This window comes from Bos mutus, chromosome 18, assembly GCF_027580195.1.
Source record: "Bos mutus isolate GX-2022 chromosome 18, NWIPB_WYAK_1.1, whole genome shotgun sequence".
NCBI lineage: Eukaryota > Metazoa > Chordata > Mammalia > Artiodactyla > Bovidae > Bos > Bos mutus.
Genome location: NC_091634.1, coordinates 8,387,763 through 8,407,371, shown reverse-complemented (window position 1 = coordinate 8,407,371; position 19,609 = coordinate 8,387,763). Strand labels below are relative to the sequence as shown.

Genomic DNA, 19,609 nt, shown 5'->3' with positions numbered 1-19,609 from the left:
ACCCGTCACCAAGTCTGAGTCTGCTTCTAACACGATCCTTAATGCCTGTGTTCCTGGCTCTCTTCACTGCTACCCCAGCCCAGACCATCATCTCACCCTAGAGCCTTTTGGCTTCCCGACTTGCCCACAACCTCCACATGGCAGCTGGAGCTCTGAACCACCTCCCCCGGTTCCCGGGGCAGTCTGTGCTTCACGCTCTGGCCTGGAAGCCAGGTCTCAGCCTCAGTGGCGTCCTCCATGCACCCCTCCCCATCCACTCACCAGTGCCCGCCACACCCTGCCACCCCTTTGGACTTGGCCCCTTTCCTTGTGTCACTTTGGGGCGGACACAAGGTCTGACTCCACGGGAGCCATCCCCGCTTCCTCTTCTTTTCCTGGCAAACGGGATTCCAGTTTTGATTGGGTGACAACAAACTTAAGGCAAAACACTGTTTTTTTTGCAGGCCCGGAGACAGATCCCCAGTGTCCAGGGTAACCATGGCCATTTCCTTTCCTGCTGCCAGGGATCAGTTTAGAAAGAACATGGGCTACCGTCCTGGCCAAGGAGGTACGAGGCGAGTTCTGCTGAGCGCTGCTACAAGGGGTTTCTGTGTGTGTGTGTGTTCATTCACGTCTGACTCTTTGTGACCCCATGGACTGTGCCCCATGGACCCGCCAGGCTCCTCTGTCCATGGGATTTCCCAGGTGAATACTGGAGTGGGTTGCCGTTTCCTTCTCCAGGGATCTTCCCAACTCAAGGATCAAAGTCACCTCTCCCGCGTCTTCTGCATTGGCAGGTGGCTTCTTTACCACTACCGCCACCTGAGAATGTCCTAATGTCCCTGGGAAGCCCCGCTACAAGCTTTCCTCCCTCTAAAGAAGGGAAGCAAGGCAGGGCAGGACGTGCTCTCTGCCCTGTACCCTCTAAAGGTTGGGGTGCTGGTGGAGGAGGAGGGGGTCCTTGCTCTTGCCAACGCTGGTCACTGCTGGCAGGCCTGAACTTCACAAGAGAGCTGCTCACACCACTACCACATGTCCTGAGAGCTTAAACCTACGCTGACCCCTCTGTTACTATGGCCAAAACCACATCCACAATCGATATCTAAACTGGTCTCTTTGCCGACTCATCACTGCTACCTTCCGCTCCTAAAGTGTGAGCTCTGTGAGGAGAGGGGCCCTGTCCCTCCGTGTCACCATGTCCCCATTGTATGGACTGGGCACTGTCTGGCCTAACAACAGCAGGTGCTTAATAAATGCTGGCAGGGACTCAGCTTACTCGTCTCTGTGGTTCCTGGGCAGGGATTCAAGCCTTCACGGGATCAACATGCGAGGAAGCCAGAAGACAGCTGCTTAAGAACCCAATTTAATAAGATTTACAAGTCGACACATACAAAAGAAGACAAACCAAACCTAAAAATGTACAAGTCACGTCAAGCCTAGGGGCGGAATCTAGAATGCAGAGAGACCCTCCGCGAGGGGCGCCGGCGCGGTGGAGATCCGATGGTAATTCCCACTGATTCTCTACATCTTGGCCTACTGAATAAACGGAACCAAAGCCTGAAACAGAGGCTAAGACTGAAGAGCCACCCAGACCTAACCTGCTCCCTCCCCTAGCCTCACTGCTCCAGGAAGAGTAGAACTGAGAAGGGGAGAGACTATGAACCTAAGAGAATGGAGCCTCCGATACAGCGGCAGGGCCTTCACGGCAGTCAGATGACCGTGCATCCCCTGCTCGTGATCCAGTGCCTGCCGTGTCTGCAAGCTGGGCTGCCCCCTGGCGACAGGAACGGGTCAGGGAGGCAGAGGGGCACCTTGGGGAGACTTGCTGCTTTGCCCCCGCTGCCACCCCGCCCTGAATCACCACTGCAGGGGCCCCATGTCAGCCCCCAGCTCCTCCTCCTCCTCTTCCTCCTTCAGCTGGAAGGGCTTCACCGGCCACTTGACCCTTACAATGGGCTCCACGTGGTCCTGCAGCCGGTGGCGCTTCATGTGGGCATTTCGACTCTTGATCTTATCGAACACCCTGCAGAGGCACCAGAGGACGTGGGGATCAGAGCAGGGGGAGGCGGGTGGGGGCACCATGAGAGGATGGAGTGGGGCTGAGGGCAGGCGGTGCCTCCAGGGAGCCCAGTACCTCTCACACTCCCGGCAGGGAAAGGCGCCCTGGCCCTCCACACTCCCGGGTGCCTCGGGGCTCCGCTTGGGGCCAGTGCTCGGGCTGGAGTTGAGGATGGACTCCCTCCTGTAACTCTTGGTCTTTATCTTTAGTTCGGGGGTTGGACGGTGGCTGGGTCTCTCCCGAGGACTGCAAGTGACCTGCAGGGGTGGGCAGAGATGACAAAAGGGTGCTGAGCCACCCCCTCACCCTGCTAAGGGACCAGCACGGACCTGGAGCCCATGCGAACATCGCCCATGGGAAGCCCCTCCTGCTGGGAGCACCCCCACCCCCACCCAGCGCAGATGGGCACCAGGCCTCCGGATTGGGCTGAACTCCAGACCCCCGGCCCCAAAACCCCCTACCTTGGCTTCCGCCCTGTCTACTTCATCTGGCTCCCTCCTGACCCTCTTTTCTGGCCCTGGGGCTCGGCCACAGTCAAACTTGATCATTTTTTTCCAGATGTAATAATACTCGACACACTGGGCTACGGTCTTTGTCTGGATCTGATGGGGGAAGACAGAAGCTGGCTATGGACAGCGCCTCAGGAGCAGCAGTGAGTGGGGCCTCGATGCCCTAAAGCCCCTCCCCTCAGGGGGCCAGCTGCCACTTTTTGAAAACCCTCCTGAACTCTCTCCTGCTATGGCTTGGTGGACCCCTTTACTAAAGGGGCAGAGAATCACAGACTCCTTCCGAGGGGTGAGGGGCTCAGAGAGGAAACCACCAGAGCCCACACCAGCTAAGCTCGCACGCTCTGAGCAACACGGCCGGCCCAGGAACCCTTCCGTCCAGGGATATGTACACAGAGGTATGTGTTCACTGTGACACCATATGGAGCCATGTGTCTACTGACCAGGACTAATTAAAGCAGAGCACCCTCATGCAGTGGGTACCGCATGGCCTCTGTGACAGCTGGGCAGGGCCCTACAGTAAGTACTGAGGGAAGAGGCCCCCAGGAGGACACACAATGGGACCTCCTTAGTGATCCAGTGGTTAAGAATCTGCCTGCCAATGCAGGGGATACAGGTTCAGTCCCTGGTCCGGGAAGATTCCACATGCTGGGGAGCAACTAAGCCCACGCACCCTAGAGCCCTAGCCCTACGAGAGAAACCCCTGTAATGAGAAGCCCACAAAATGTAACTGGGGAAAGCCCATGCACAACAAGGAAGACCCAGTGCAGCCCAAAACGAAGTTTATAAAAAGAGAAGGGGACACACAATGGGATACTCCTCAGCAAAATGATGAACTACTGGCACACCCGACAGCGCGGATGAAGCTCAAAACCGTCATGCTGATTATAAGAAGTCAGACAAAGCAGAGCACGTGCTGCGCGATTACTCCATTTCTATAAAACTCTAGAAAATGCAAACTAATTTACAGTGGCAGGAGGCAGAAAGGAGTTGATGGCAGGAAGGAGAGGTTACAAAGGCGCAGGAGGGAACTTCTGACCCCATGGACTGCAGCCCACCAGGCTTCTCCGTCCATGGGATTTTTCAGGTGAGTATACTGGAGTGGTTGCCACTCCCTTCTCCATGGGATTTTCCCAACCCAGGAATCGAACCCACGTTTCCTGTGTCTCCTGCACGGGCAGGCAGGTTCTTTACCCGCTGAGCCACCGGGGATAGGTACGTCAAAACATCGAATCTTACACTTCGATTATATGCAGTTTTGTGGATAAGTTTTTTAAAAAAGAGCAAAATAATCAGCAGGGTATCAAATATACAACCTCATCATTTTTTGAGAAAGTGTACATATGTGTGTAAACTGTACGGACAGTAAAAGCCTGGCAGGTTACAGTCAGAAGTAGGACAGTGGGGTGGGGCCTGGAGGGCTTTATTTTGAACATGGGCTTCTTTTCTGTACTGTTTGGGGCTGTTCCCAGCGATGGCTTTTTAAAGTTGTCAGTCGTTCAGAGCAGGAGCAGAGGGTTGCTCCCGACAGGCCCTGCGGCTCTAGCCCCTCGGTGCGGTGAGGGAACCTCGTCTATGCCAGCCTGCCACGTGCGCCTTACCGTCTTGTGTATCAAGTTAAAGTCCTTCTTGTGGGCACAGAATGCCTTCTTAAAGAGCCTCTTCTCCATGGGGGTCCAGATGTCTGAACCTAGCAAGAAATAGCCGGGGGGCATTTCTTCCTCTGGGACCACGGTCACGGCCCCTCCTTCTTCAGGCTGCTGTGACCCGGCACTGACTAGATGCCAGGATCTCTGCTAAGCCCCTTTCTTGCTTGGTCTCCTACAATCTTCAAGAACCTTAGCAGGTAGGGGCTACTACCATCCCCACTTGACAGATGCCATAGCTGAGGCAGCCACTGGTTAAGGGACTCGCCCAAGTGCAGGCGGATTCCAGGGCTGAGTGCCTGCCCCCAGCCCTCCCTGGCACCCCCTTCCCGGCCAGGCAGAGCCCAGGAGGGAACGAGTGGACAGAAGGTAGGAAGCAGCTATAAAACAGCGCCCATGGGGTCCCCCGGAGAGTACAGGCCCTCCCGGGAAGGCAGGTGAGACCCTGAGACAACACCGCTCTGCCGTGGAAACTGACTGGCCCTCGGGGGCCTCAGCCAGGCCCACACCATGCCAGCAGTCACACTCCACTCACCTGTGTAGCGGTAGCTGGCAAGAGGGTGAGTTCGCGGCTTCTGGGGTCCTCTGAGTAAGAGGGTCTCCAGGGCAACCTGGAACAGGGGGCACGGGAGGTGGAGGCCCACCTTCATCCTTTCATTCATTTGGAAACCCCAGCAGCATGCCCTAAAGCCACGCCCACCGCAGGGCCACGCGGAGCCAGCCCACCTGTTCACCTGCCCCACGCCTGCGCCTCACCTGGATGTCGCCCTGGGCTTCGTGCAGGCAGTGCAGTGCCAGCTCCAGGTTGGTGCCCCCGCCGGGCATCACGCTGGAGCAGGCCACGTTGCAGAGCTCCGTTACTGTTTTCAGGAGGGGAGGAAGCGGAGACACAGAGGGTCAGGGGGAGCCAGAGAAGAGGCCTCCCTGAGGGCACCGTTAGGGTGGGAGAGACTCCTTGTCACCACCTCCCTCTAGTAAAGGCAGGCTGAGGGAAGGGAGGGACCTGGAGGAAGGGCTCAACCCTGCTCCTGGCAGTGGGTGAGAGGGGAGGTGGGCCAGGGACCACAGCGGGAGCAGTACTGTGCTGAAGGCCGCCTCTGTCCACCCCTGACCCCCGCACACTGCTTCTTGCTCAGGGTGGGAACTCGGAGGACAAACTCCCTGGAGATAGAGGAGGGCCCTTGGGACCCTGGCCCCAAGGTCTCAGCCACCTCTGTCCTGCGTTTCCGGGTTGCTCATCACATCTCCCCACGGCTTCCAGACCAGAGAAGCGACATGCTCATCAATCCCAGCCAAAGAGCTGTCCTGGAGCTCTGGAATTTCAGCCTGAAACCGGCTTCCTATGTTGATGTGTCTGAAACGAGGACACACCCACAGGTGTACAAGACTTACGCACAATGCGTGACCGAGGTGGGAAGTAGAGCAGAGACGCCCCGTGAGTCCGCTCTCGGGCCACGGCCCTGCTCTGTGGGTGCCCTCTGCCGTCTTTCAGACACACGAAGTGTTCGTTACCCCGACAGACACACGCAGGCGTTCCAGAAGCCTCCTGAGGGACACTCAACGCCCTCCTCCGATTTCGTCGCCAGGTTTCTGGCCTCAGCCGTCTGGGGTCTAGGACCGGGGAGGTGTGTGCTGACACCTGGCCTGCCTCTACATCTGAGGTCCCCTCATCTAGCCGCAGTCCACGGCCCTGCACGCGTGTCCCCCTGTGCCACCGGCAGTTCTCTCCAGAGCCCCAGTGTTCTGGGCCTTCTATCCTCAGGGAGCCAACTACGGTATGTCCGGACAGACGGACTGCTGAGGGGGGACAGCCGGAGAAGCCCAGCACTTCTCTCCTGGAGAGGCTCAGCACCTAGACCGGGTTCCCTGGGATGAAGGTGCCGACAGAGCCACACGGGAATGCGCAGAGGGCAAGAGCGTCCCCATTCTGGAAGGATCCTCAGGTTCTGTCCCAACTCACGGTTCAATGCTGATCTTGGTGTCGTCCTTCACCAGACAGATGCCGAAGGAGCCATCCAGGGGATCTGGAAAACACGTAAAGAAGAGCCTCAAAAAGGCTGGCTACAACTGACCTGCGAGGCCCTTTCTGACTCCCTTTCTGGAGCAGCTAATAGACCCACTACTGTATATAAAATAGATAATCAACAAGGACCTCCTCGACTTCCCTGGTGGTCCAACGGTTAAGAATCCACCTTGCAAAGCAGGGGACATGGGTTCGATCCCTGATCTGGGAAGATCCCACATGCCACGTGCGCCCCACATGCCACGTGCGCCACAACTACCGAGCCAGCGTGTTGCAACTTCTGAAGTGCGTGTGCCCCGGGGCCATGCTCCGCAACGAGAGAAGCCACTGCAATGAGAAGCCTGCACACCACAACTACAGAGCAGACCTGGCACGCCACTAGAGAAAGCCCGCACGCAGCAAGGAAGGCCCGGTGCAGCCCAGCAAACAGAACAGAACCAAAAAAACCCAAGGACCGACTGTACAGCACAGAGAACCATACTCAATGATCTGCAATAGTAACCATACTCAATGATCTGTAATAGTAACCATACTCAATGATCTTCTCTATGGGAGAAGAATCTGAAAAGAACAGATAAGTGGATAACTAAACCACTTTTGCTGAACACCTGAAACCAACACAACATGGTAAATAATCATGCTCCAATATACACGCCAATAAAAAACTATACTCCAATATAAAATAAAAAAGTAGAAAAAAAAGACTGCATGGTATGAAATTATCTCAAAAATTAAAAGTAGAACTATCATATGGTCCAGCAATCCCACTGCTGGGTATTCATCCAAAAGAATTGCAGTCAAGATCTCAAAACTACATCTGAACTCCCATGTCCACTCCAGCACTATTCACAGGAGCCAAGAGGTGGAGACCACCTCAGTGTCCCCGATGGGCAACTCCACACATACAGGAAATGGGGTGTGTGCCTACGATGGGGCGCTGTTCAGCCGTCAAAAAGGAAATTCTGCAGAATGCAACAGGGCAATGAACTCTCATACAGTGCTCGCGGAAGTGTAAAACGACCGTTTTGGAAAAGTCTGGCAGTTCCTTAAACAGTCAAACAGTTACCCTATGGACCAGCAATGCCACCCTGAGGCATACACCCAAGAGAAATCAGAACTTAGGTACGACGAAAACTGATGCCTAAGGGTTCTTAACCAGTGCTCTTTGCAATAGCCAAGGGACAAAAACAGCCCAAATGCTCACCAACTGATGAGTGGATAAATAAAAGGTCACCTGTCCAGACAATGGTGTATCATTCATCCATAAAAAGAACGAAGCCCTGATACATACGACGGGGTGAACCCTGCAGATGTTCCTCCAAGTGAACAAACCACACACAAACTGTCACGTATCACAGGACACCGATTCGATGAAACGTCTAGAGAAGGCAGACCCATGGAGAGAGAAACTAGACCAGTAGGTGAGTGCTGCCCAGGGCTGAGGAGCTGGGGGGCTATGGGGCCTGTGTGTAACTGCTTGTGCATATAGCACATCTCCTGAGGAGATGAACATGCTTAGGATCAGACTGTGTGATGGGTGCACAACCCTATGAATATTCTCGCAAACACCGTACACTTTAAACGGGTGGTTCCTGTGATCTGTGAATTATATCTCAGTAAACCTGTTTAAAAATTACTCAAAAGACTGGGCAGAAGAAGGGTGGCTAGGTTAAATGGCCTGTTTTCTTTCTGCCTACAAAATTACAAGCAGCTAGAAGGCTGCTGGACCCAGATAGTCCTGGGATAGTTATGAACAGCAACGGGACCGCCAGACCGATGCAGCCACAGGCCAGGGAAAACGGCTGAACCGCATGCTACCAGAGGGGTGGGTCTGGCCTGCCACGGCCACCGGAGGGGGTGGGGATCAGCCTCACTCACTGAGCACCGTGCTGATGAGCCTGTCAGGGCTGGCCTGAGCGGACGTGGAACAGAGGGTGTTGAAATAGAGCCCTGAGCCCTCCCGGATGGGGCTGAGCATGGGCGGCGGTGTGTAGGGCGAGCACTGGAACAGCCCCTTCAGGAGGCGGTCCACCAGGAACACGGGGGAGCGCAGGCGGCTCTGGTGACACCCCCCCGGGCCCGGCTGCCCGAACGTGGGGGGCGGAGGAGGGACGAACAGCGCCTTGGGCTGGGGGCGCTTCTTCCGCTTTCGGTGCTGGCCATTCTCCTTGCTGTTTCTCTCGTCCCCATCCTTCTCCTGTCCCTGGACAAGAAGAGGCTTCAGAACCCCGAGGGGTCACCTGAGGCCACCTGCCCCAAGCTCAGTCATTAAGACGGCAGGAGAGCAGGACAGGTAGTGACCACAGAGACGTGTGCCCAGCCTGACCGTGCCCACAGCCCTCAGCAGAGGCAGCCGGGCAGGGCCACCATGCCTGCGCCAGACCCCAGACCCTGAGCTGGGCGGTGTGCGAAGCTGGAGCCTTCTCGTGCATCCACACCCCCAGGGAGAGGCCCTCCCTCAGACCATTTTCGAAACTCACTGATCTCGCGGCTCAGTATGCTCTCTCTCACCTCCATGCAATCCGCTCCCCCCCATCCCCATCTTACTCCTTCTCGTCTTCTGGATCTCAGCTCTAACACCCCCTCCTCCAGGAAGTCCTCCCTGGCCTGCTCAGGCTGGTCTCTGGTGCCCCCTTGGGGCTCCCACAGCTCCCTCGGCTCCCCTCCCAGCCCAGCCCAGCCCAGCCCACTCCACGCGTCACTGTCTGGGGATGGGGGCTCTCCACTCCACTGGGCCGGGAGCCCCAGGAGACAGGCTGCTGTGGTTGCTGCCGTGTCCCCAGCGCAGAGTCAGACACAGAGGAAGTCCAGTGGAGGGTGAATGAATGAATGGATTGAAACTAAGCTCTTCCAGAGTCAGGAGTTCGGGGCTTTTCCCACGGCTCCCATTGGCAGGTGGGAGTGGCGGGATGGAGGTGAACTGATCGGCACTCACCTTGCTCCCTGGGGGGCGGTTTGCTGGGGCCACAGGGACCCCCAAAGAGGCTGTGGTTGGGTTGCCCAGGCACTTTCTGGCTCCCAGGGGACTCTGCCCATCCCCCTCTGGCCTCAGCACCTGTCTTGAGGGCTTGCAAAACTCCATGCCAAACACCTGCACACAGAGAAGAGACAGCCCTTTAAGGGGAAGAGGTTGGGAGCAAGGGCCCCTCCAGAGGAGCACTGCCCTGGCTCCCAGCCCCCAGCCAGGCCCCCACCTCTCCCCAACTCTGGTGAGCTGAATGCAGCCTCACGCCCCTTCACCTGTGGATCCTGCTTCCCTCGAGGTGACGGCCACTGGTCGCTGTGAAAACACATGTGGCTGTTCAGCCCCTTCTCTGTATAGAACATCTGGCTGCAGTTCTTGCAAATGTACGTGCTCCTTGGCTCTGCCCAGTCTGTGGAGCCCCTGTTGTGCTGGTGACTGCGGGGAGACGTGTCAGGAGGCAGGAAAGGGAGAATGGGGCTCCATCCCCAAGCCTGGATACCCTGACAGCTGCGGGTGAACTGAAGGAAAGGAGACGATGCCCCGATCCCCCACGGCCTGGTGCTTGCCCCTTCAGGAGGGCAGCACCCACAGCTCGCCCCTGGGCGGCAGGTCAGAGCCAGCAGGGGACTCCCGGGGGTGCTGAGCTCCCCAGGCCGGGCAGGGAGGGGCTACTGCACTTACCAGCCGCCGGTCACGTTCTCCTCCTTCATTGGGTGGGGGAGCCGGTAGATATTTCCACCCTGGAGACGAAAGCACACCTCAGCCGACAGATCAGAGATGAGGTGCAGGAGTGAAAGCTGTGAGGCACTTAGGGGAAAACACGGCTGTAATTCTTAGTGACCCTGAAGCAGGCCACAGTTCCTTGGGTGACTCCAAAACCAAAGACAGAACAAATCAGCAAAACGTAAACTTTCTTTTTAAAAAAAAAACTGAAACCTTCTGTGCTTCAAAGGATAGCATCAAGAAGTGAAAAGTCACAGGCTTCAAAAACAAACTTATGATTACCAAAGGGGAAAGGTGGGAAGAGGGAGTTTGGGATTAACAGAAACACACGACTATATACAAGACAAGTAACCAACAAGAACCTACTGTATAGCACAGAGAACTCTACTCAGCATCCTGCAATAACCTACAAGGGAAAGAATCTGAAAACTCATGGATATGTGTACACGTATGACTGCGTCACTTCGCTGTACACCTGAAACCGACACAATGCTGTAAGTCAACTAGAATATAAACTAACATTTTTTAAAAAGTGAAAAGACAGAATGGGAGAAAAAGAGTCGCAAATCACGTATCTGGTAAGGGTCTTGTATATGTAATACATAAGGAATTCTCACAGCTCAAGAGTAATAACACAAACCAACTTAAAAATGGGCAAAGTCTCTGAGCAGACACTTAACCAGAGGATGTATCAATAGCCAATAAGCACATAAAAAGATGCTCAAGACTGTAGCCATCAGGGAAATGCAAATCAAACCATAATCAGGTTATCGCTTCCCACCCACTAAGGCGGCTGTATCAGAAGGAAACAGCTGGACGATGACAAGTGTTGGTGAGAAGCTGGAGCCCTCAGACTCTGAGTGGGAAGGTAAGACGGTTTTTGGAAAAGTCTGGCAGTTTCTGAAACAGAGAGGATTACCCTATAATCCAGCAATTCTGGTGTTACCTCCCAGGAGAAATGAAAACATATGTCTAAACAATAACAGACGTTAAGGGCAGCACTATCACAATGGCCAAGTGAACACAACCCAGATGCCCACACGTGTGCGTACAATGGACAACTACTGAGCAATACAAAGGAAAGAAGTTCTGATCCACGCTACAATACGGATGAACTCTGAAAACATCGTACTAAGTGGAAGAAGCAAACGACACAAAAGGCCACACAACGTATGATTCCAATCATACGAAGTGTCCAAGACAGGCAAATCCATGGAAGCAAAGGTGGACTCATGATTGCTAGGGGCTGGGAGGGATGGAGAGACTGTGGTAGACAGCAGGGTATGGGGTGTCTCTTGGGGGTGATGGAAGTATTTAGGCAAAGAGCAGTGAAATGCAAGGGTGCACAGCCTTGTAAACATGCTCAAAAGCCACTGGGTGGCACATTTTTGAGTGGTGAGTCAGGGACTTGCTGGTGGCCCAGTGGTTAAGACCGCATGCTTCCAATGCAGGGGGCATGGATTCAACCCCCGGTCGGAGAGCTAACATCCCACATGCCTCGCGGCCAAAATAAAATAACCAAATATAAAACTGAAAACTTAATCTCAAAAAATAAACAAGATGGTGAGTGAGACAGCATGTAAATATTAAAGCTATCAAAAAAAAATTAAAGAAGAGGATGAGATAGCTGTGGCCTGACAGAAGGATGCTGGACCTCAGAAGGTCAGCAGGAGGTAAGGCCGAGCCCTCTACTCCTGGGACCTCGTGGGCGCCACGTGGGGGACCTGAGCGCTCCACGAGGGCCGACCGGCACAGCGCCAGCAGCTGGGGGCCAAGTCAGACCTGTGACCCGTGACTCACGACCAGAAAAGACACGGCATTTCACACGGCAACGTCAAAGGCCGAGGAGCGCTACCTTCACATCCTCTGAAGACGCGAAGGAGGCAGATCCAAAAGGAAGCGAGAGGGAGAAAGGAAGCAAACAGAAAACGTGTAGTGAAGCAACATGACACCGAGTGTCTCTCCCAACTCGAAAGCCCTGTTTCGTGCGTGCGTGGTGGGCTCGTGGTAGGGGGATGATGGGAGGGACCACCTCTTCTCTGAACCCTCCCTCCCCCTCTGTACAACTGCATCTGAGGATTCGCTGAGGTTAAACAAGGTGCCTGGACAAGTCAGAAACCCAGAAGTGGGTAATGACCAGACTCTGCCTCCTGTAGGGTTAGGTCCGTGAGACGGCCCTGGTACCTGGATCCTGTTGAATATCGTCAGTTTGGACTTGGAGTCCCTGGAGAGGTCTGCTGGAGGCCCTGCCGACGAGAAGGAAGCCATGGCCACCTGACTCGGGGAAGCCGCACAGCACATATCCATTTTCACCTTCTCCTTCCGGAAGCCTGAAAAGCGCTGTGCTCTGGAGTTGCCGGAGAAGAGCCTGTAGCCTCCACCCCGGGAGCAGGCCGGGCCCTTTTCGGCTTTTGTGGCCCCAGAGGCCATGCCATTCTCAGCCTGGGTCTGCTTCCCTGGAAGGTGGGTTCCAGATGGCTCGTCCCCTCCTAACTGGGTCTGACGCAGGCCCCCGGGAGAGAAGATATCGCCCAGATCCAAGGTCCCTTTTGAGGACCTCAACTGCTTGGCCAGAGAAGAGATGTCCGGGTTCCCGGGAGGGTCCAGGGATGACGCTGTGAGGGCTGGCGGAGCAGCAGCCACTTTTGGCCCACCCTTTGCATCCCGGCTCATGCCGCCAGGTGAGGCCTCCCTGGGGAAAGTGGATGTGGATTTTCTCCGGCAGGCTGGGGAGCCCTCTGGCTCAGGGTTCATGGGGCCAGCACGGAGAGAGTCAACAGTGGGCGTCAGAGACGGGGGCTGCTGTGGCCGTGGCCCCTGCAGCGGCTTCAGGGGGCCCTGCTTGCCATCGGGAGTGGGGAGCTGGGAGGAAGCGGTGGCCACCTGGGCATGAGAGAAGATCCGCTGGGACTTGGTGATCATCTGGAACACCTGCATCTGCTCGTGGCTCACCAGGGACTCCTGCGACTTCAGGAAGAGCTGCCGGAAGAGCGGCGTGGCATCCGACGAGAGGCTGCTGGGCTTCAAGCCAGGATCCTGTGAGCCAGGGTCCCCGGGTTTCGGCCACCGGAAGGAGTCGCAGTCAAACTTGCTCTTCTTGGGAGCCCAGCAGTCATCATCCCCACTGGCACAGGCAAATCTGGGGTCCCCCGAGGCCTCCCCGGGAGCCTTCAGGAGCATGGGAGGGAAGGGCGGCACGTCCTCTGGGCCGAGCCCCAGGCCAGCTGAGGGTTCCCCCACTGGGGAGGTGCTGCTGAGCCCAGGGCCAGGCTCAGAGGCCTCCTGGGATGGCGGCTTATGGACGACAAACATACCATTCCCTTTGCTCTTGGGGCAGCCCGACAGGTTCTGCAGCCACTGGAAACTGTGGCTTGATGGCTGGGAACCAGTGGTGGGGATTGTCTGGCCACGGAACAGAGGCAGGCAGGAGGGCAGAGGGGCGCCCTCGGGCCAGCCCTCCAGGGAGGATGAGAGCTGGAGTGGCTCTAGCTCGGCTGGGTCGGGGCCGCTGCTCTCCGCCGCCCGCGAGTGAATGGCCGTGAACACGTCAGCGGCAGGCTCCTTCCTTGAGGGCCTCGACTCCTCGAGAACGTCAGGGCCCAGGGTCCCCGGGGTGCCAGCTGGGCCGCAGCAGGAGGACCCCGAGGACGGGCAGGAGCAGGCCACGTTCCTCCCCTCACCGCTGTCCGCAAGCCCAGCCGGCCCCGGGGAAGGGATCTTGTGGTGGACGATGCTGTTCACGAGGCAGCGCAGGAAGTCTCGGTTGGGCAGGAGGGAACTGGGGGACCTCAGGCCGGATGGTGTGGGCTGGCCTGCCACCTCGTGCATGTGGGGTGAGTCCCCACAGGCCTCCTCCTCCGGGGGCACCTCCTTGAGGATGCACAGGCCGTGCTGGACCTCGTAGTGCCGGCGCAGCGAGCGGTAGTCGCAGTAGCTCTTGCTGCAGCCCTGCTCGATGCACACGAAGGGCTTGGTCTTCTGGTGGGTGAGCATGTGTCCGGTCCTGGAAGCACACGAGCACGGGGTCATGGGGGGTCTTTTGTGCGAGTCACCTGTCGCAGGAACCCAAGCACGTCCCCAGGGGCCATCGGGGCAGAAAATGGGCTCAGACCCCATGAAGAAAGACCCCCGACTAAGGTCAAGGTCATCTAGAACGGGGGCTCTTTCCCGCACCCTTAGGCAAACCCCTAATCAGAGAAAAAATCGTGGGAGCCAAGTCAGAGTTCCCCAAAGCAACACCAGTCTCCAGAGTTGCTCCCTGAGGACTTGGGCTCAGCTGGCAAGTGAGTTTTGAAAAAACACTGTTTACTTTGGATGTTCATAGTAGCAAAGTGAAAAGCCATAGAGAACATAAAGCGAACCTGCTTAACTTTCCATGTCTCTCCAAGTTATTTGCCCACAGAATCACCTTTTTCCAAAGAGCCCCTTTTAGCATCCTGAGAACCAGAGTTCGGAGAACGCATGCAAAGAAGTGTTAACTTGGGGGTGCTCCTTCTTTGAACAAAGGAGTCTCTGCCTTCCCAAAGGATTCCTCTAGAGAGCCACCTGCGACCCCCATCGCAAAACAAAAAGAAAAAAACTACAGATGCCCAGTCAATAAAGACTCTCTAGAAAACAGCCAAATTTGCCTGTAATTTCTGCAAATATGAATGAATACAAATGTCTTATATTTGTATCCCACTTGTACCTACGTTAATTTATTACAGAAATAAGCAAATGGGTAAATCACCCTCTGGGTTCCCAGCAGCCCTACTCTGGATGGTTCTGATAAATGAGGCACAATAAATAAAAAAATTCTCCCCCCAAAGGTGAACCCTTAGCTTCCATCTGAGGGAAGCAGCAGAGAAGGGATCAAGAGACCCAGGTTCTGGCCCTAACTGTTACCATCCTGTGACATGAGCAAATTGCTTCCCATCCCTGGCGGGGAGTGGGGTGGGGAGGGGGTTAGGCAGCAAGGACAGAATGAAAGTGGGATTCGCTGATGCTCTGTGCAGGCTGTGCTCCTCAGCTGCTCAGTCGTGTCTGACCCTTTGTGACCCCATGGACTGTAGCCTGCCAGGCTCTTCTGTCCATGGGATTCTCCGGGCAAGAGTACTGGAGTGGGTAGCCATTCCCTCCTCCAGGGGATCTTCCCGACCCAGGGACTGAACCCGCGTCTCTAGCATTGGCAGGTGGATTCTTTACCACTGTCTCTCCTGACAAGCCTGGGCATGCTATCAAAAGGTGATGGATAATCCTTCCCACTTACAGGTCTTTCCATTTGAAAAGTCTTGTCTTTCCTTCCTCAGTAGCAAGAAAACCTTATCATTTCTAAGGCATGAAGAACAAAGGTAATTCTGCTCTTACACTGGGCTTGCTTTTTAAAATCAAGAATTTAAAAAAAAAAGGGAGAGTGAACATTCCAAGCATTTCATAGCCTCTCATAGTCTCTTATCCCAATGCATACCCCTCACAGAGCACAGATCTGTTCTCTTCAGGCACCTGCTCTAAATCTTTCTGCACAGAGTTAGCCCAATTCCCTCCAGGACAAAACTGCCCCTGGGGTGTGTCTTTAAACCACAGGGGTCCCGTCTGCCAATCGCAGCAGCACTCGCCTCTCTGGAGTGGGTTTGGGGGCTGGGGCCGTGTGGGTCTGGCCCCCGGAACCCTGGCAGCTCAAGGAGACCAGTCTGCGTCTGAGCACAGGTTGCACACCCCCGGGGGCCTCAACAGGGCGGGTGCAGGCTGATGGGAGGGGTGCTGAGGCCCAGGTGCGCCCCCGGCCCCTACACTGCATGTGAGCACAGGCTGCACACCCCTGGGGGCCTCGACAGGGCGGGTGCGGGCTGATGGTAGGGGTGCTGAAGCCCAGGCGTGCCCCCAGCCCCCTGGGCAGACGTCCTGACCCGGCCCCTACGCACAGGTGGTCCTGCCGCTTGAAGGCCTTGCTGCAGATCTTGCACACGTGCTTCCTCTCCTGGCTGTGCGTCAGGTAGTGCTTGCTCAGGGAGCTGGCGCTGCTGAACACCTTCCCACAGAGGCTGCAGTCCAGGAGTGTGTTCTGAGGGGAGCTGTGCTGCCGCTTGCCTTTCCGTGCGCTCCCCGAGGTGGCCCGGCCTCCTTCATCTGCTTCTTTGGGCACCTTGAGGGCGCCCTGCCCCAGGTCTAGATGGAGGGAGAAGGCACAGGCTCTAGACCTCCAGGGACCTCCACAGACCACCAGGCCAGGGCCCCGGGGGCACGACCTCACCTTGTAAGGAAGCCTGAGACTCGGGATCTACACACTCCTCCAGCAGTTTTGTGGAGTCACTGTCCTTCCCTGAGTACAGGGACAGGGTGTCCAGGTTGTCCTCCAGCGGCTCGCTGGGCGCGTCGGGAGCCGGGAAGCTGGGGTCCAGCTCCAGACCTCTCAGGCCACCGTAGAGCAGGTCCCGAGAGCCAGGCCCCAGGTCCCGGTTGATGGCGTCGCTGCAGGTGAGCGCCTGGTTCTCGGGAAACGAAGGGAGGTGCATCTCGGAGGGAAGGGCACCCTCGTCCCCCAGGCTGTACTGGTCCATGGCTCTCCACCGCCAGGGCTCAGCCAAGAGCTACTCTCCAGACAAGCAGGGCTGTGTGCGGAGTCAGGGAGGAGACAGCGGGTCTTGATGGTGGCTAACTCCTGAGAACGAACGAGGAAGAACCACAGTTACGAGAAGCCAACATGTACGGTGGACAGAGTGTGGACTTGGAATTCACACAGACGCGTACTGGAGTCTGTTCTCTGCCACTCAGCAGCCATGTGACCTTGGGCAGTCACTCAAGTACTACGAGCCCTAGTTTCCTCATCTGTAAATTCAGCATGAGTATCTCCATCGTGAGACTCTTGTAAGGAATAAATTAAAAAGGTTTTGGCAGCATGGTGGACTGAACCGATGTCTTTCTCCAACTATAAACTCATGAGATAAAATACAATTTTTAGTAGAGAGCCAGGCTCAAGAGATAGGTAAGACCCCAGGTGCCAGGAACAATGAAGAAACGCAAAGCCAGAGGTGTGAGTTGGCCCACGAGCGGGCCCAAGGTGAGGTCAGTCTCCTATATGGGGCCTAGGGCTATCCTCCAATATGGCGTCCACCAGTGAGCGACACGTGGCGATGAAGCACTTGAGAATGTGGCCCCAAACTGAGACCTGCGATCAGTGTAATTTACATACTGGATGTGGAAGACTCAGTACCAAAAATAACTCATTTTCATATTGATTACACGTTGAAATGAAAGCATTTTGGATCTACTGGCTTAAATATGATATTGAAACTAATTTCACCTATCTATTTTTGTTTTCTAACACGGCTATGAGATTGCTCTAAATTACATTATCTGGCTCATATTATATTTCTATTACAGAACACTATCCTCGAGGCTGTAACAGACAGATGGAAGAGGAAACAGGGCCTTGAGTTCACAGGGAAGAGCTGAGGCCCTGGAAGAGTCAAGCCATTCACAGGAAAAATAAACAAATTAAAAGAAAAACCCTACGCACAAGTCTAGGGAGGCATTCCAAGAACTAGTCAACAACAGGATGAGAGACAACAAAACCTAGTAGAGAACAGAAGACACAAGGGGCAGGGGTGCTTTTAAAAAGAAAGAAATGAAACTTCTAGAAATGCAAGGTTCTAACTCAGAACTCGCTCAGAGCAGAGTGGAAATGGAGAAGGCGTCTGTCAACAACATTCAAGGCAAGGAACCAGATACTGCAGCCAGGGGCAAAGGATATTCAACTGAGACTGACCACAGACACTACTGAGACCGGGAGAAAATAAGAGTGAGATGCTTTGGGGGAAAAGGGCTTCAAAAGACTTCTGCACTGGTGTGCGTGCTAAGCTACTTCAGTTGTGTCTGACTCTTTGTGACCCCATGGATTGTAGCCCACCAGGCTCCTCTGTCCATGGGATTCTCCGAGCAAGAATACTGGAGAGGGTTGCCATGCCCTTCTCCAGGGGATCTTCCCGACCCAGGGATTGAACCCACATCTCCTGCGACTCCTGCACTGCAGGTGAATTCTTTACCGCTGAGCCACCAGGGAAGTCCTTCTGCACTGGTAGTTTCTTAGAAAGCTAAACATAAACATGGTCTCACCATACGATCCAACCATCCCATTCCTAGATATCCACCCCAATGAGCCAAAAACTTAAAGCATCTTTATTCATGACTGCCCCAAACAGGAAGTAACCAAGATGTCTCTCAACAGGGGAGTGGATAAGCTGTGGTTAGTCACATAATCGGATATCATCCACCAATAAAAAGCCAGGAGCGAGTAAGCTACAAAAAGACATGGAAGAAAGAAGCTTAAATGCGTATCACTAAGTGAAAGAAGCCAGTCTGAAAAGACAGTACATCCTATGATTCCAACTACATGATATTCTGGAAAAGGCAGAACTATAAAGAGACGTTAAAATTATCTATGGTGGCCAGGGTTCGGGGGCAGAAAAGAGGGATGAATAGATGAAGCAGGGGAGGGATTTTCAGAAGGAAAGTTATGACCAACCTAGACAGCATATTCAAAAGCAGAGACATTACTTTGCCAACAAAGGTCTGTCTAGTCAAGGCTATGGTTTTTCCAGTGGTCCTGTATGGATGTGAGAGTTGGACTGTGAAGAAGGCTGAGTGCCAAAGAATTGATGCTTTTGAACTGTGGTGTTGGAGAAGACTCTTGAGAGTCCCTTGGACTGCAAGGAGATCCAACCAGTCCATTCTGAAGGAGATCAGCCCTGGGATTTCTTTGGAGGGAATGATGCTGAAGCTGAAACTCCAGTACTTTGGCCACCTCATGCCAAGAGTTGACTCATTGGAAAAGACTCTGATGCTGGGAGGGATTGGGGGCAGGAGGAGAAGGGGACGACAGAGGATGAGATGGCCAGATGGCATCACCGACTCGATGGATCTGAGTTTGGGTGAACTCCGGGAGTGGTGATGGACAGGGAGGCCTGGCGTGCTGCGATTCATGGGGTCTCGAAGAGTCGGACACGACTGAGCGACTGAACTGAACTGAAAGTTATTCTGTATGGCACTGTAACGGGAGATACATGCCCTCACATGTAAGTCAGAGCCTACAGAGCTACACAACACGAGGAGCGGGCCTGAAGGCAAACCGTGGACGTCTGCTGATTTAAAAAAAAAAAACAAAACAAAACCTTTAACACATTCCATATTCCAAGGAATCTAGAAGGTGCATGCCCAGGGCGGGCCAGTGCTCAGAAAAGGCCTGAGAAGGCTCTAGCTGTCACCCCCGGCTGACCGGGGTTTTGTGCAAGCAGGAAGTGAAGGCGAAAGCAGAGTTGTGAACTGCCTACTGAACGTCAAAGGCCCGTCTCAACTCCCACCCAGAGCCCAACTCGAAGACTGAGAGTTGTCTCAGGTGGGGTTGGTTTTGTTGTATTCTCTTTGGACAACTGAAGGGAATCTCTGTCCAATCTCTCAACTAACAGAAGAGAGACTTCATTGACCACACCGACCAAAAATACAGTCTTTATAAAAATAGCCCAGAAAAGTCACTAAACGATTACAACAGACAGTGGGCATCAGCAAAGCCTGGAATGGGGGATCTGATTACTAGAGTCACCACATTATAATGTTCAAAATGTCCAGTTTTTCAACAAAAAAATTAGGACACATGCCAACAAAGTACGGAGAAGGCCATCTATTGCCTATGAATGGCATCAAATAATATGCAGCCTTTTCTTCCTGGCTTCTTTC

General features: G+C 54.7%; 1 protein-coding gene across 1 annotated transcript; it reads right to left on the bottom strand.

Moving 5' to 3' along the window:
• Positions 1-1,836: 1,836 nt before the first annotated feature.
• Positions 1,837-16,492, bottom strand: ZNF541 (zinc finger protein 541). The gene is made up of 15 exons (XM_005900924.3): positions 16,131-16,492; positions 15,802-16,045; positions 12,086-13,904; positions 9,860-9,918; positions 9,454-9,613; positions 9,143-9,304; positions 8,092-8,416; positions 6,151-6,214; positions 5,402-5,544; positions 4,947-5,050; positions 4,726-4,801; positions 4,146-4,234; positions 2,500-2,640; positions 2,114-2,295; positions 1,837-2,002 (listed from the first exon to the last, which is right to left on the bottom strand). Exons 1-15 carry the CDS (start codon positions 16,435-16,437, stop codon positions 1,837-1,839), a joined length of 4,041 nt encoding a protein of 1,346 aa, XP_005900986.2. The 5' UTR covers positions 16,438-16,492.
• Between the last annotated feature and the right edge of the window lie 3,117 nt (positions 16,493-19,609).

Excerpts from the sequence above, each read along its gene's own strand:
- ZNF541 (XM_005900924.3), bottom strand. The coding sequence starts at position 16,437 with ATGGACCAGTACAGCCTGGGGGACGAGGGTGCCCTTCCCTCCGAGATG. Across the intron at positions 9,919-12,085 it reads CGATATTCAACAGGATCCAG|GGTGGAAATATCTACCGGCT; the intron begins GTACCAGGGCCG and ends TTTCGTCTCCAG. Across the intron at positions 6,215-8,091 it reads GCTCATCAGCACGGTGCTCA|ATCCCCTGGATGGCTCCTTC; the intron begins GTGAGTGAGGCT and ends CGTGTTTTCCAG.